This window comes from Lindgomyces ingoldianus (assembly GCF_010093535.1).
Source record: "Lindgomyces ingoldianus strain ATCC 200398 unplaced genomic scaffold BDR25scaffold_28, whole genome shotgun sequence".
In the NCBI taxonomy this organism is placed as follows: Eukaryota; Fungi; Ascomycota; class Dothideomycetes; order Pleosporales; family Lindgomycetaceae; genus Lindgomyces; species Lindgomyces ingoldianus.
In genome coordinates this window covers 393124-408324 of record NW_022985189.1, presented here as the reverse complement: position 1 = coordinate 408324, position 15201 = coordinate 393124, and the positions used below count along the sequence as shown (strand labels likewise).

The window sequence follows — 15201 nt, the reverse complement described above, 5'->3', positions numbered from 1 at the left end:
GGTGAATATGAAACGTGGATGAATCGGGATAGCAGTTGTGTCTGTAAAAGAGGCAGGATATCAAAGCCACACCTCACGTGGTTATGTATGTATATAGATGTAGATTTACGGCATAGACAACAACCCACTCTTAGCTGGATTGGATGGGATTGATTGGGGATGTAGGATATGGGATGGACCAGATATGTATAACAACATTACAAGACAATTACTTTTGAAGCCATCCTGCACAAAAATGCACTGCTCAAACGCCTATCTTCCCAACTAACCACTTAAACTACCATACTCACTGCACAAGTCCGCAAAATCTCCTCTATGCATCATCAAAGCCTTCGTCGATACCGTCTGCCGGAAGTATGACGCGAGCGGGTGGAACTGATTGCGGATAAAGATCGATAGGATTCAGCCTAACCCGAAGGTCAGGAAGGAGAGGATAAGGGTTTAGAGGAGGGTATGGAGTAAAGCTGGAGAACAGTTGTCGGGAGGATGCGAGGTGTGTGGCGCATGGGGCTGGGTTGGATGGGCTGAGCTGAGGAGCCTTATTCGATTTGACATTGAACATAGAATAAGCTTGCCTATTCATAAATAACGAATAATTAATAGAAGGCTTCGAGGTCTACTTAGCGTCTCTCAATAGCGTTTGTTTGTGTTAGAGGTACTGCAACATCGTGCATAGTCAGGCTGAATTTGGAAAAAGCCCTGCGTTGTTGCTCCTCTGTATACTAAAAAGAAATGTGTTAGAATCTTAGCCACTCGCCTAAATCTACCTTTCCGCGAGTGCCCACATTTCCACTGCCTCTTTTTCTTCCGGGGCTATGTTCTCCGCATGTCGTCGATGTTGCAACACTACAAGGCTCCATTACCAAGGTAGAATGAAGATTCCATGTCAAATAGATAATGCAAGTGGATTCCACACCCCTTGTTTAATCATAAGTACCTTCTCGCAAGTCTCATGAATGCATGGCTTGCTGTAAGGAAGTACTTGGCTGGAGAAACAAGTCATCACGTGGTAAGGCTGGTGCATAGAGGGCATATAGCTGTGAGTCAGTTGCGTGGCGAGTGGTAAGCTAGGTAGATCACGGCAATATTAGCCTTGCTAAAAAGCCAACAACCCTTCTTGGACACCAGGTCAGTACAAGGCATCCTCGTGGCGCACTGAGGCTGCCTGCAGTCCCAGCCTTCCACTTTCCCTCAGAACATAAACTCATTCACCTCAGTCGTGCCTGTCCATTGATTTTTAACCTCGTCAACCCCTAAGCATGAGGCTATTCTTCAGTTTAATTTTGCACCTTATCCCCCTCTGCTGGCATATCGCAAGCGTTCTTTCTGCGCAATCGAATTCGATTGTCCAACAAACGGCCTACAACGAGCAACGCGGCTGTATTAAATCTTGTCTCTGGGGGTCCCCTCCGAACGGAGATCTATCTGTCCAACTTGGATGCTCATCACCCTGGGTGAATGAATGCTACTGTCGGGCTGACGCACCCCCTCGTGCATCGAAAATACTGTCCGCCTGCATATCGACCGCCTGCACCGACGTTGTGTCGCCCACGATAGATGTGAGCAGCGCCATTAGTGTATATAATGGATATTGCGCCAAGGCTATGAGTTTCCCAGCTACAAATGCTGCAGAGCCTACGGTACCGGGCGGCGGAAGTGTTACTACTGTCATTTCGGTTGCCACAGTAACAGCAGCCAGCGGAAGCCAATCATCAAGTAAGTGTAATTATTTGGTGTACGGGGCTTTCGTTGTTCTTGTTAGGTTAATAGGGTGTTGAATGGCAAGTACTCCATACAGGAGGAGCGCTAAGCCCCCTTTCCGACTTGATCGACTGACGGGTTTCATCAGGCTTAATCACGACTTGGATGACGATATCCCTACCGCCCATAACGAGCACCCCGGGGAGAATAGTTACACTGCAGTCCACAGTCACCGCCGCACCAACTCTTACAGCCGAGAAGAAACAGGGAGGGGGGCTGAGCTCGTCGGACAAAATCGCGCTTGGCGTCGGAATTGGAATAGGACTTCCAGCAACAATTGCGGCATTGGTCACGTGTTGTATACAGATCAAACGCAGTACTATCAGATAGCACTCTATATCTCGTTTATATTGTAAAATCATGTCTAAATAGTCAAGATTCTAGATATTATACCTCTCGTATCAGCCTAAATGAGTATCTAGTTATCCACCGTATTCTCCTCTCCATTGCAATCCAAATCCTTTCCCACTCCTTCCTCACCCAACCACTCTTCGGCTACCGTCTCCGCATGGTCACCACCCCCGTGTCTTCAGTATCCCTCCAAACCAGGCTCGTCTTCCCTTGCTCCTCGATCTCAATCACCCCCACAACAGTCGTACTTATTCTATTACCTGTATCCACATACCTAGCTACAATCATCACATTATCCTCTTCATACTCCCTACCTAGACTGTTCCACCGCATATCAAAGTCGAGATTCATCTCAATTCTAACATCTAGAAATTTAATTACACATCCCAACAAGGCGAGTAGCAATACGCTTAGACGTATTGAAAACTGGGATCTAATTAGCAGAGACCTTTCCCCGATTCCGCATGTAGGAGTGGGAATGTGATTTGTCGTTGAACCAGGAGAGGCTGCACATCTCCACGTATCTCAGGTTCTTGCAATCGAAGAGGATAGAAAGCCAAGGTTCAGGTCCTGAATCTTCATGGATGTCAAACTAGCTGGGTCATCCTTCTTGACCATCCCGAGGAAGTGCACACCTAGCGGTTTGTTCTGGTAGTTGGCCATGGAGTGTGCTTTAGCGTAGAAAATGAATGGGCGTCTTGCTGGGTGATGTGATTCAGGGGGCTGAGGATATCAAGTGCGTGCACACAGTTCGATTCAGAGTTTTAATACTCCTTGACGGTATCAGAAAGAATGTGTGGGGTGTCACTGGCCAGCTCCCAGATGATCTACTTCTGGGAAGCTTTTTGGGGAGCTTTTGGTAGGCACAGAGATAAGGAACTGGGTTGATTGCTAAAGGATGGAACCTAAGAGTCTGTATGCAAAGTAGTAGGCTAGGCAACAAGTGACTATGCCGCAGGTAAAACAGGCAGTGTAGCAGGCAGTGGTTCTGGGGTGGAAGTACAACATCGCGTGACTAGACCTTGGAGATCTGACACTGCAAACAGCCTCTTTGCTTCCCGATCGTATATAACTCAGGAGTTCCGGCCTTCGATAGACCACGCAAGCTAGTACACCATGTTTGCACCTCTCCAGGCAGATCGAGAAAAGATTGGCGGTTTTGGTCGAGGAGGTGCCTAGGTATAATTAAAGCGGATTAAAGTTCTTAGTTATCATCGTGGCGATCAGATTACTTCTTCTTAAGTCGCTCTTCGAAGTTATCGGGGGAGTTAACTCTTTCATGAGATGGACCAATCGGTGGATGTGTCTATCTCTTCGGCTGTGATTTTTCCTGGAAGTGGAAGTGGTTTCAAGTTCTCGGACCCCATGGTGGTGACCCTGTTACTTTAACAAAAGGGTGCCACAGTGTTGAAGAGTTACCAGTAGGGATGAATCTATTTTAGAGCAACACACCCCAACCCTGAGAAGTCAGTGCGGTGGAAAAGACCACTATCGTCATCTAGAGTGGATTATCAAAGGTTGCAAAGTACGCCCCGCTTGTCTTTTCAGAGTGAGGTTTGGTATAGTTTCACTGCAAAATTCCGTAATCGTTATCAACTAGATACGTGAAACAAACAAGACGAGAATTGCGGTCCATCCGAAGGTCGGCCCAAATTCTATACACATGCCTAAGGCCATTTCATACTCGCTGCTATCCTTTCGTTATCTGTACTTAGCAAACGCGACTTTTCCACTCTGACAGCAGTATGCACCCCCTCAATCAACCATTTAATTCTTATTTGAGATCCTCCTGTAAGGTGTTTGCCAAGGCCTAAATTCTCTCATTTTGTAGGCTCAGTGATCACGCTTAGATCAGTCACTTCGTAGATGCAATGAAGCCTTACGCGTCTGAGTTTCTGCAGACAACTGAGCACGACTATGCCAGAGAAATCTAACATAGGGCGAAATGTGCCTTACGCTGCGATTTACCCTCCTTAAATCGAGGATGTCAAAGACCGATGGGGCGTCAGTTTGTCAAAACTGGTGACGACAGAACGATGGTGACTCCGACGTGGAGGGTTCTAGGTGGTGAAAAGCATCCAGAGAGTCGTGTGTGACCGAGGAACAAAAGCGTCAAGTGGATAGGAGGCGCAGGTTGTTTCAGTGAAGGCCCAACATTCATGCATCGTTATTGCCGCTTACGTGAACGGAAGGCGCGGAGTTCTTGACGGCTGGTACTCTGAGAGAGGTCCACCGAAGGATGACGACTGCGTCTTCACAGGTTCCAACACCAAAACCCTTGAAATGGCGGGCGTCACGGAGATTCCTGACTCAAAAGACGAGTTTATGGCATCCTCACCGGTTGTAACCTCAATCTCTGCTGACAGGTTTTCTCCCGCTAAAGAGGATGCTCTCCATGCAGCCCAAGACGCGCTCAAAGCAGGGGCTGGCACCGAGCAAGCTTTCAGTGACGATGTTTCAAACATCTCCTTAAAACAAGTTGAAGGCTTGACTCAAGCTCAAGCAAACGTTTTCGCGAATGTCGATAAATCCAATCCTGTCCACTCAGCTGACATGCAGTCTAACGAACCTCGCTTATAGCGTCCTGAAGCCAATCGCGGCAACATAGAGACTGTTCAAGAGTTGGAAGTTATGCAGGCTAAATGTAGTGTTACGGAATGAATTGAGATTCTAGATCCACCTGTTCGCAACTCGGAACAGAAAGTGTCGGAGCGAGCTGCAAATGCAGAAGATATGGAATTCTTGCACCCAAATTCACAACCAGGTGACAACGATGGAAGAGCAACAAACGGTTGTGTGATCTCCGTGGACAAGCCAATTCTCACCGTACAAAAGTCGAATCCTGCCGCGGAAGACAAAAGTACCAAGCGGCAGACTATTTCGCCCGATATTGAGGATACAGTATCCCTTTTGAAGGATCCGGCATCCCTCGAGGAGAAAAGGGCAGTATCCGAACAGGATATCCGGCCTCGGGGCATTCTACCCTGCCTGCCGATGCAGCAAAAGTGACTGGTGGGGAATTAAGTTTTCGCCAATCACATCAAGAGCCTGATAGAGGGGTGAAGGAGACGGCTGGAGCGTCGATGGACAAAATACACGTCGTAGATGGACGGCTGCTCAAAGATGTTGAGATGGTAGACGCTGGCCGCGAGGGAAGGAAGACTCCTCAACTCCAGGTATGTCCGTTCTGACTTTTACGTCCCTTGAAGCTGACTCTCTAGTAGATTGACCCTAGCGGGGATCCTTCACGGGGAGATAAAGCCGGTTTGAATGAATCGACGATACCTGCGTTGGATGCGCCCCCCCCCCCCCCCAAAGAACACAATTTGTGCAGCGACGACAATTGGGGCACTGAACCCACGACTGAGACGAAAAAAGCACAGGGTTCACAGCAGCGTAGCCCTACCAGCGACACATCGACCCGCGGGACTGATAGTGCAGCCAACCCAAGCTCTCTACCGCAACGAAGTGGCCCTCAAATGCAGAATAGCCCTCCAAACTTCAAGTCACCAGAACCTCAGCCCCAATCGGAGTCATCAACTCCACCCAAGCCAGACCTTCCACTCAAATCCTCAAGCCCTTCAAAATCCTCCCAAGAGAGCACTCTCGAGGAGCTCCGTGCCCAACGAGCTACCCTCATCGCATCTCTGGCTGCCCTCCCAAACATACAGGACGCCATCGCGAAAATCAACGCATCCTCCACAACATATTCACCTTCCACAGTCGAAACCACCGATACGGAGGTTATAGCAGCCGCGAACAAGATCGTCAAGAAGCATCAAGCTTCTCCATGAGTACAACGAGACAAAAGACATAGGTCAGAGGTTGATGGGGTTGATAGCAGACCAGCGGGGTCTGAGGATCGTGGAGATCCAGGATGAGTTTGGAATTTGGGCTAAAGACTGAATATAGTTCCAAAGTTCTGGTCTGATAAGATCAATTTCGTATTTCAATCGCAAACACAGATACCCTTTATGATCAACACGTAGGTAGCATATAGAGGCAGCAAGCACCCTCTCTAATGACAATGAATTCGTTTACTAGCAGCTGAGACATTCAGAACCAGCAGTGCCACTTCCTAATCCGCCGAAGAGGGAGGCACGTGATGAGCAATATCCTGGTACCGAGGTACCTCAAGTTTGCAGTCCTTGCCCTGCAACATCAGTATATCTTCTCTTGAGTCAAATCGCGGCTATCAGACATCTAACTACCCAACAAAGAGATTGGCCTAGGCCCTACTCAAGATGCAGCTACTCGGACAAATCTTGATGCCGGATACCCCTCGCGCTAGCACTGTGACCAACTACCAATACAACCACCAGAATTCATGCGTGAGTCCTTCGATGTCAGCCAAATGTAGTAAGAAGGATACGACACGACGAAAAATCTCAAAATTCCCATTTGACCTCCTTGAGTACACGGTTCTGAAAACTTCATTTCGGAACCCGCCGGACAAACGATCTTCAATTCGGGCGGAAATCAGTGGTACCCCATAACATTGCTCCATGCGTATGGGGTTGGTAGTAGTCTCAGCCTTCTAATACATTTGCAACGAAATGTCTACGGGGTGCACGAAAGTTTTGTGTCGACATCTTACAGCGTTCCAATTGTTTGCGACAAGGAACCCGTTAACACAATATCTCGTCATGACATTTCGGCTCACAAGGCTCCTCAAGGGACCTCAAAAGAACTGGTTCTCGAGCATATAATTGGTTGTCGAGGCACAAAGCATTACGTTTATATCAAAGCCGATTTGCCTTGATACATGGTCAAGCTGTTCTTCGCTCTTGCGAAACCCTCCAACATCTTTGCGTCAAACGCTCACCAGGCCATGTTAAAACTAGAAGGATCGCTGGAACAGGAAATGGGCACGAAGACTCAGACTGCAATTCAGGTTAGTCCAGTGTGGTTGGAGGAAATCTAGAGTATCAATATACTAGCGAGTTTGTTTCTAACAGCCACGGCATCAGTCTAACCCTGTCCTCTACAAAACCCCTCCCCCCTAGGGTGGACAACCCTGAGATGGCTACGAGCAGGTGCCTCTCCAGTGATTGCATGCAAACCAGGCTGGGAGTCCAACCGCCCCAACGACCGCATCAACCGTTCCCTCGGAAATAATATAACGATAGCTGCAAAATAGAATATACGAACAACGTAATCACGATATCGGTGAAGTGAGGTCACTGCAGCGCGCTCAAGAGGAGGTGATTGGCAAGTCACATGAGAATGGTCGAGTGTGCACAATGGCCCAAGCTTCCCGTTCAGGGTCGTCTTTCAACATTGCCTCGACCACTTCGCTGTGCATTATTCATTGGACATACGCTTCCCCAATTACCCGGTACTGACCGTCTCCTGCCAGCCGGAGCACCAAAGGTGTTGGCGCGCTGAAAAGGATCCAAACTTTGCCATCCTTCTGAGCAGAAATCGGACCATTTCCTAACTAGTCGCACGCCGTTCTGGAAACTCAGGGAATAATTGACGAGTTGATATCTGTTGGCAAACTCCTTTACCAGAACCTCATTTATGCCATCCAGTCCAGCATATGCTGAAGTTGACCAGACTCTGGGACGTATCGAATACCATCCGGAGAGTGATATGCCACCCAGCCAAGCCCGGATTCTTCCCTGGCCTTTCTGCTTGCGTCCTGAATATCCTCTAATAAGACAAAGAGGTACCCTGCTCTTCATTGACGAGCCAATCGATCCTCCCGAGAACACCAGCGTATCGTCCAACATTGTCATCATCTGATGAGTCTTTGTCCTAGCTATGTGCTCCACAAGGTCCCAAAGCAAGTTATATGAGCTATAAAACCACTTGTTGCAAAGGCAAAAGGTCAACCTTCTACCAAGCACAGCAGAAGAATATATATAGGCGGATAATTGTACGTGCGACACACCCCCAGCTCGAACAGTATGAACGTAAGAGATGGCGGATCCAATAAGGTAGCCTCTGCAACACCACTTTCACTGGGAGAAGAGCGCTGAAGGCTGCCACGGTTGTTGAGGCTTCATTCACCTTCACCGGGCTTATCTACCTCTCGTCGATCCAAGATATCTTCAAAATCCTTTGCAATAAACTTAAATCCTATCCGTTCATGGATTCCCTATTCCCTCGTTGTTGTTTCGGCCAGGATCAGTTCCCTATTAAAACTTGCAAACTTTAATTCCATCGAAAGCCATGTAGCAAAGACAAACCCAACGTCCAGGAGTGCCGGATGGTACTGGAGGAATGTGTCTGCCAATAGTGTTCTCCATAGTGCTTCGACCCGAGTCTGCTTTCTGGTAGTTTCGATCATGGTCTCTTTCCTCGCCAATGTCACAGGGATGTTAGGCGGACGTGAAATGAGAGATTTTCATCTGCACGTATTTTCGCAAAGATAAATTTCGATTTTCTTCTCATCTGCTTCTGAGGGAGCAGCGGTTATTTCATTTGCCGCGTGGGGAGAGTGAGGAGAGTGCCGAGAGCTACAAAGCTCGGTCTGCACTCTTGATACCCTCCTCAGATCTTCCCCTGACTTCAGCAACAAATACCATGAACCAAGAGACCACCTTCATCAGCTTGGCCTACGAAATTCTCAGATGAAAGGCGCCAGTTTCCCATTGGATTCCAATCCGGATGTTGTTGGCATCCTACCTCGGCGTCGAATGGTGTCGCACGTGACGCTGGTTCACCTGACCCTGCGTGAGGGTGATGGTGAGTCCTTCTAATTGATAGTAGCCCTCGCTGTCCATTAGATTAAAACCCTAGCAAACTAGCTTATCTGGGGGGTCCTTGATAGCCATTCCGAGTGCTTTAATGCAGGCTCTACAAAACTATTGTAAGGACAGAGCACTGTACCACTGCGCCAATACAACCAAAAGGTGCGAATAATCAACCAACAGTTGATTCTGCGTACAGAATAGTATATTTACCCGTCGCGCGTAAGGACCATCCCGGCCTTACAACTATCAGGTGAAGTTCTCTATAATAATCTACTCTAATTACTAGAACTTAACTAGGTTTACTATAATAAAGTAGTTAAACTTAAGGTAGACTAGATAAGTAAAGGTGTTAGCTTAGTTTAACTTTAAACCCTATTATAAGAAACCTTTAAATAAAGCTATAAACATATTAAGCTAAAGACTAGACTTAATAAAAGAAAAGAAATAAGTAATAAACTTATTACTCTACATTACGCTAAACAGCGCATTAGAATACACACACCTTAGAATAGAATTAGATATATTCTTAAACTAGATTAATATTAGAATAATAAAAAAATAAGTAGTTTAAAAAATTTATAATAAATATAGCTTAAATAGCTAAAGAAAGAACTACATAGAAGTAAACATAAAAAATATAATTTCCTATAAAACAATGTACCCTACAGGCGAGTTACTTACACGCCTAAGTTGCTTACTTTTGTGTAACAAGGTAGGCACAGTTAACTGTAACAATTCGCTTGAATTGTTCTATTCAAAGTTACCTAGCGGACCTTATATCCAAAGGTTCCTTGTATCTGCTCCGGCTCTGCCCTGCCCCCTGCGCTACCCCTATCTCTAAGTATTTAGTCGCACCTCTCCCCTTAGCTAGCTTAGTGGTTTTCTGATATCCTTTGTACAAGGCCTATAGGTGTTAATGGAATTCCCAGGTTTCTAAGTCCCCACGCACTCCTATATACCTCTAAGTAGATTCATACCGCATTCGAACCTGTTGTCTTGTGTAAGGCCAGGATGGCGCTTACGTGTAAGGCCGAGATGGTGCTTACGTGCGACGGGTATATATACTATTCTGTACGCAATAATTAACGTTGGTTGATTATTCGCACCTTTTTGGTTGTATTGGCGTAGTGGTACAGAGCTCCGTCCTTACATCTTGCCTGTGCCGTTACGTAACTTTAATAAAAAATAGACTTTATAATAAGCTAGATATTTACTAATTATACTTACACTTAAACTTTACTTTAAGCTTTAGATAACACTTAATAAACATACTGTAATAAGGTAGACGCCCTGTCTGCCAAGCTAATACTATACGACTTTCCCTATTGTACTAAAAGGTACGCACAAGAATACTTAAGCTAAGTATTCTCGCATAGTATAATATATATATAGATAATGCTAGGGCTAGCACTAGCACTAGCACTAGCACTAGCAGTTGTCTCTAGTCTAGCCTAAACCTCTATAAGCGAGAGAAGACCACGTGGTTGACCGTGCCTACCTTGTTACATACGCAGGATCAACTGTTAGTTGATTATTCGCACCTTTTTAGTTGTATTAGCGCCGTAGTATAGAGCTTTGTCCTTACATATATGCTTAATAATTACTTACTTTTTATTCTTATTAAGCTTTTATAAGTTAGCTATAGAATTAGCTTATAAAGGTTATCTAGTATGTTAGTTATATATATTATCTTTTAAAAGACTTTATATATAACTGTAGTATATTACTTAACAAGTATTATATTTTATTTAAAAGCTTAGAGTGCAAGTTATATCTAATATTTCTTTAACATGTCTAAGTAGTTGTCAGATATGCGCACCTACTGTCGAGACAGGAGGAACGTTTGACGAAAGCTGCTACATAGTACGAGCAATAAGCTCGAACAGTATGTTGCTGCAAATTGCAGCATTTTGCAGCATGTTGCAGCAAATTGCAGCAAATTGCAGCATGTTACAGCATTTTGCAGCAAATTGCAGCATGTTGCAAGCTGGTCGCGCATAGGGCTAGTGCGCGAGGGACTCGGATCGGCAGAACAAAAAGCTGAGCAACACAAGTAGAGCAGAAAAAGAATCAATAAATTAACACAATAAATACAATTAATAAATTATCCTATACATTATATCTAAACCTATTATTCATCTTAGGAAGCCTAGAAACAGTGCTTTAATCTGACAATTAAGAGTCTCAGTGCCTCTATTGATACAAATGGCCACCCAGCCTCCTCGAGACGCGACAGTCGTCCTTCGAGACCACACCGACTACAGAGCCTGGATGATGCAGCTGCAATCGAGATGTGTAGCGCACGGCATCTGGCCGCAAGTGGATCCTAAGTTGACCATCCAAATGATCTCCAAACCAAGAGCTCTAGAGATGCCGCTAATAGCTGAGTTTTCACTAGCCTCTAACGTTAAAACGCCTACGCACTTAAACAAGCTATTAACAAGCAGTGTTAGAGCCTTTAAAGAAGCTATTAAATACTATAAGATTAAGGCTAACAAGTACAAAAGTAACAGACATAATTATAAAAGAGAGTAATTAAGCTTCTAATAGATTATTGTCTTTATCTAGTTAACAGTTAGCCCGCATCTGCAGCGTACATGCTGTTCCCTAGATAAACTACTTAGACAGTGGATTACAAACTTTAAAGCTATAGTAGGTGTTAACAACTAATTTAAATAAGAACATGTGTGTAACTAATATAATGCATTTCTAAAGCTGCTAAGAAACGCGAGCATATAGGACCTGTGGCTAGCAGAGTATAACTACGCTGCTACAGAAGCAGAGACACAAAATGTTCTAAAAACAACGTAGTTTAATGCTGTAGTAAAGAACTTTCTAACTACTATAAATAAAGTTGCCCCTTATTAGTCTATAACCTTTTAGAAAAGCAGATAGTTTGCATTAAACATAAATTAAAAAAAATAATAAAGCGCTTTTAAAAACATATAATGTTAAATTATTTAATATATATAAGAAAGCATAAAGCTGCCTTTATAATAGATAACTTATTATACCTTACTAAAAGTAGAAAGACTACTTAGAGCATAAATAAAAACACCTATAGTGCAGAAGTTGTAACATTAAAAAAATAAAGTAAACCTTAACATTAACATTATTAAGAAAATAATAAGAAGTTATTCTTAAGCTAAAAACTTACTAAAATAAAAGGCACTAAATATTCTACATGTAGACACATCTATGCACTAAAAGACTGCTTTTATGTTTATCTAGACAGAGCACTAGACTAGTAGATGCTAAATAAAAGAGTTAAAAAGCTTATAGCATTAAAGTGTAAGCATAACTTAGAATTTTAAGGCCTACTAAAAAAGCAGCGTAGACATAATTTAAAAATACTAATTCTAAAAAGTTTACATACACTTATGCTAAAGATATAAAAAGACTAACTTAAAAGCTAGAAAGTATTAAGAGTTAAAGTAGCTATATTACTAGCTATAGTTAATTTAAACTAGAATAGATATCTACTAAAAAAATTATTTATCCTTAACTTAAGCTTAACATGCTATATTATAAATAATTTTAATTAGATTTATAACTATTATTTACTAACACTAGAAGACTTTATTTAGTCTAAAAACTTTTACATATAGATTTAAAGCTACAGATTAATTACACTAAGCCTAAAAAGTAAGCATAGAACACATAGTTAAGCATATAGTCTTATACTTTATAACACTGCACTGTGCCTAGACCTGCTGTGCAACCTAGTCTTGTTCTGCCTACTGCAATAGAAAGGAATTTAGTAGGACACATAAGCAGAGCTAACTGCTTTAAAGGCTTTAAATAAGATAATAATTAAAAATTTTATAAAAATCTATAGCTAATAAGTGTTAGAGTACTATCTACTATAAAAGGGCTTATATTATACACATATAATTAACATAAGAACTAAACATAGCCTATAAAAAGTATTTATAAAGCTATAGCATAAGCGTCTTAGACACCCTAGACTAGCTACACTTTAACACTTTATATAGTAAGCTAAGGGGGTGTAAATTAAAGAAATTATAATAGTTTAATGTAACTTATGTAGTAAAGCTAAGATACAATAATAAATTAGCTGCGCACTATAAATTAGTAATAGTAGACTTAGTAAAAGACTATTAATTAATTTTTATGCATATAAAGCATAAAGCATTATAAAAGAGTAAAGTTAAATGCTAATTACTAATAAGTATTCTAGCCTCTAGTAAGACCTTTACTTTAAAGATAATAAGCTTACTAAATTAATTATTAAAGCTTTTATAATCTTTATTTTTTTTTAAAAAACTATTATAACATTACTATAAAAGTTATTAAAGCTAATAATAAGATTATAATAGTAAAACTAGAGGTAGAACGCTAGCTAGTATTACATAAAATAACTATTAAGCCTTTAGCACTAGATACATAAGCCTAGAACAGAGAAGCTAAACACTTAAAAAGTGTAAATAAAAAAAAGTTACAGGCTATGCAACTAGATGCTAACTTACTATAGAACATATAGCTATACATTACTAGAGCCAGCGTATACCTATATAATTAGACGCTAAACTATGCTAACAACTAAAAGACACTATATAAGATCTTCTTTATATAAGTAGCTCTAAATAATAAAGTTATTATATTAATTTAAAAGCTAAGCTTTACACATTTAAAAGCTTATAGCTATAAAGCATTTATAATAACTAATAACACATATTAGAATAAATCTAGGCTATAAAGGCTAGACCTAAAGGCGTAGATTAGATATCTAGTTAGGTACTAATTATTAAACATCTACTATGTATAGATACTACTGCTAGTAAAAGTAATCTATACATATAATATTATCTTTAACAAATACTTAATCTTTAGTAGTAAGCCTAAAGACCTAATAAATAACCTTATATATAACATAGTAAAAAAAATTGCTATATATATTAAAATAATTAAGCTTCTAACACTTAGTTATTAGCTAAAAACAAAGTTATTTTATAAAAATAACACTATAAATAATACATTAAATTTTAATAAAGTAGACCTACTAGGCTACTATTAAAAAAAAAAGATTAAAGATAACTATCTATTTTTTTTAAACACTTTACTACTTATAGCATTACTTATGCAGTTAATAGCTAGAGCAGCACTAAAGCTAAGCTAAATAAAGTTGTTAAAGACTATACTATAAGCTACAGCCTTTATAGCTAGCATAAGATTTAAAAGTGTAAAAAAGCATAGTAGTAAAACACTAGATAAAGCAGTATTAATAAAAATACTATTTAAAAGGAAGACACCTTATAAAAGCTAGCTACTACCTCTACTATTAACTTAAAAGTAACTAGAGAAGCACCCTCTATATAAGATGTTTAAGGCAGTAGAAAGAACACACTTAGATAGTTATTAGATAATAAAATTTTAGACAAAGGTCTAAATAAAGCTAATTAAGGCAGCTAGACAGCAGATTCTAGATTATATGTAGGTGTACACCTATAAGCTTAACAAGCACTATAAATTATAAAGATGTAAAGTGCAACTAGTAGTTTACAGCAATTAATAAAGAAACATTACTATATAAAATACCTATACTGCTACTCTAGTAGGATGCTTATTTTAAATGCTAATAGTAATATCTGCACGCTTTAACTTAGAGCTTAAATAATACAACATAACTAATATGTTTATATATGCAGTAATTAACTGCAATATCTACATGCAGATGCTAAGAGGCTATTAGAAACTAGGTATAATACTAAAGCTTTAAAAAGCACTATATAGACTATAAATTTCTCCTTTACTTTAGTAACACTATTTTATAATAACTTTTAAAGGCCTTAGGTTCTTAGCTATTCTACACAAACCCTACTATATAACTAAAGCTAGAATATTTGTCTTTTTTTACATAAACAACCTTATTATTATGTATAGAAAAGGCTCTAAAGCAGATGCACAGCGTGTAGTAAACTAGTTATAAGAGAAGTATACTCTAATAGAAAGCAAGGACCTATAATAGTTTTTAGGAGTTAAGATTATTAAAGATTAACAGTAATAAATAATTTAGCTATTATAAGCATTATATATTAATAAAATAGCTAGGCTAGCTAACAGAAAAGACCTGCAGCATGCTACACCTATGTAACGATTCTCGTTCCATCTCGGGTCGCCCGGAACCCATCCGAAGGGTCCCCGTATCGGCTCCGACCCTGGCTCGACCCTGACTCGACCTGGCCCCGACTCTGCCTTGCCCCCTGCTGTTACCCCTATTCCCTCATGTATTTAGTCGCACCTCGCCCCCGTAGCTAGCTCGGTAGTTTTCTGATATCCTACGTACAAGGCCTATAGGTGTCATTGGTATTCCCAGGTCTCTGAGTCCCCACGCACTCCCATATGCCTCTGAGTGGATTCATACCGC

The 15201-nt window shown here is 41.4% G+C and overlaps 2 protein-coding genes across 2 annotated transcripts; both read left to right on the top strand.

Annotated features, from left to right (window-relative positions):
- The first annotated feature begins 1195 nt into the window (after positions 1 to 1195).
- Positions 1196 to 2094, top strand: BDR25DRAFT_266686 (uncharacterized protein). The gene is made up of 2 exons (XM_033687004.1): positions 1196 to 1781; positions 1850 to 2094. Exon 1 carries the CDS (start codon positions 1260 to 1262, stop codon positions 1776 to 1778), a length of 519 nt encoding a protein of 172 aa, XP_033544533.1. The 5' UTR covers positions 1196 to 1259; the 3' UTR covers positions 1779 to 1781; positions 1850 to 2094.
- A 2301-nt stretch (positions 2095 to 4395) lies between these two features.
- BDR25DRAFT_316691 (uncharacterized protein) lies at positions 4396 to 5906 on the top strand (the record flags this gene model as incomplete). The annotated part of the gene is made up of 5 exons (XM_033691617.1): positions 4396 to 4632; positions 4693 to 4756; positions 4787 to 4972; positions 5029 to 5288; positions 5337 to 5906. The coding sequence occupies 5 exons, from the start codon at positions 4396 to 4398 to the stop codon at positions 5904 to 5906; spliced, it is 1317 nt and encodes a 438-aa protein (XP_033544532.1).
- Positions 5907 to 15201: the final 9295 nt, after the last annotated feature.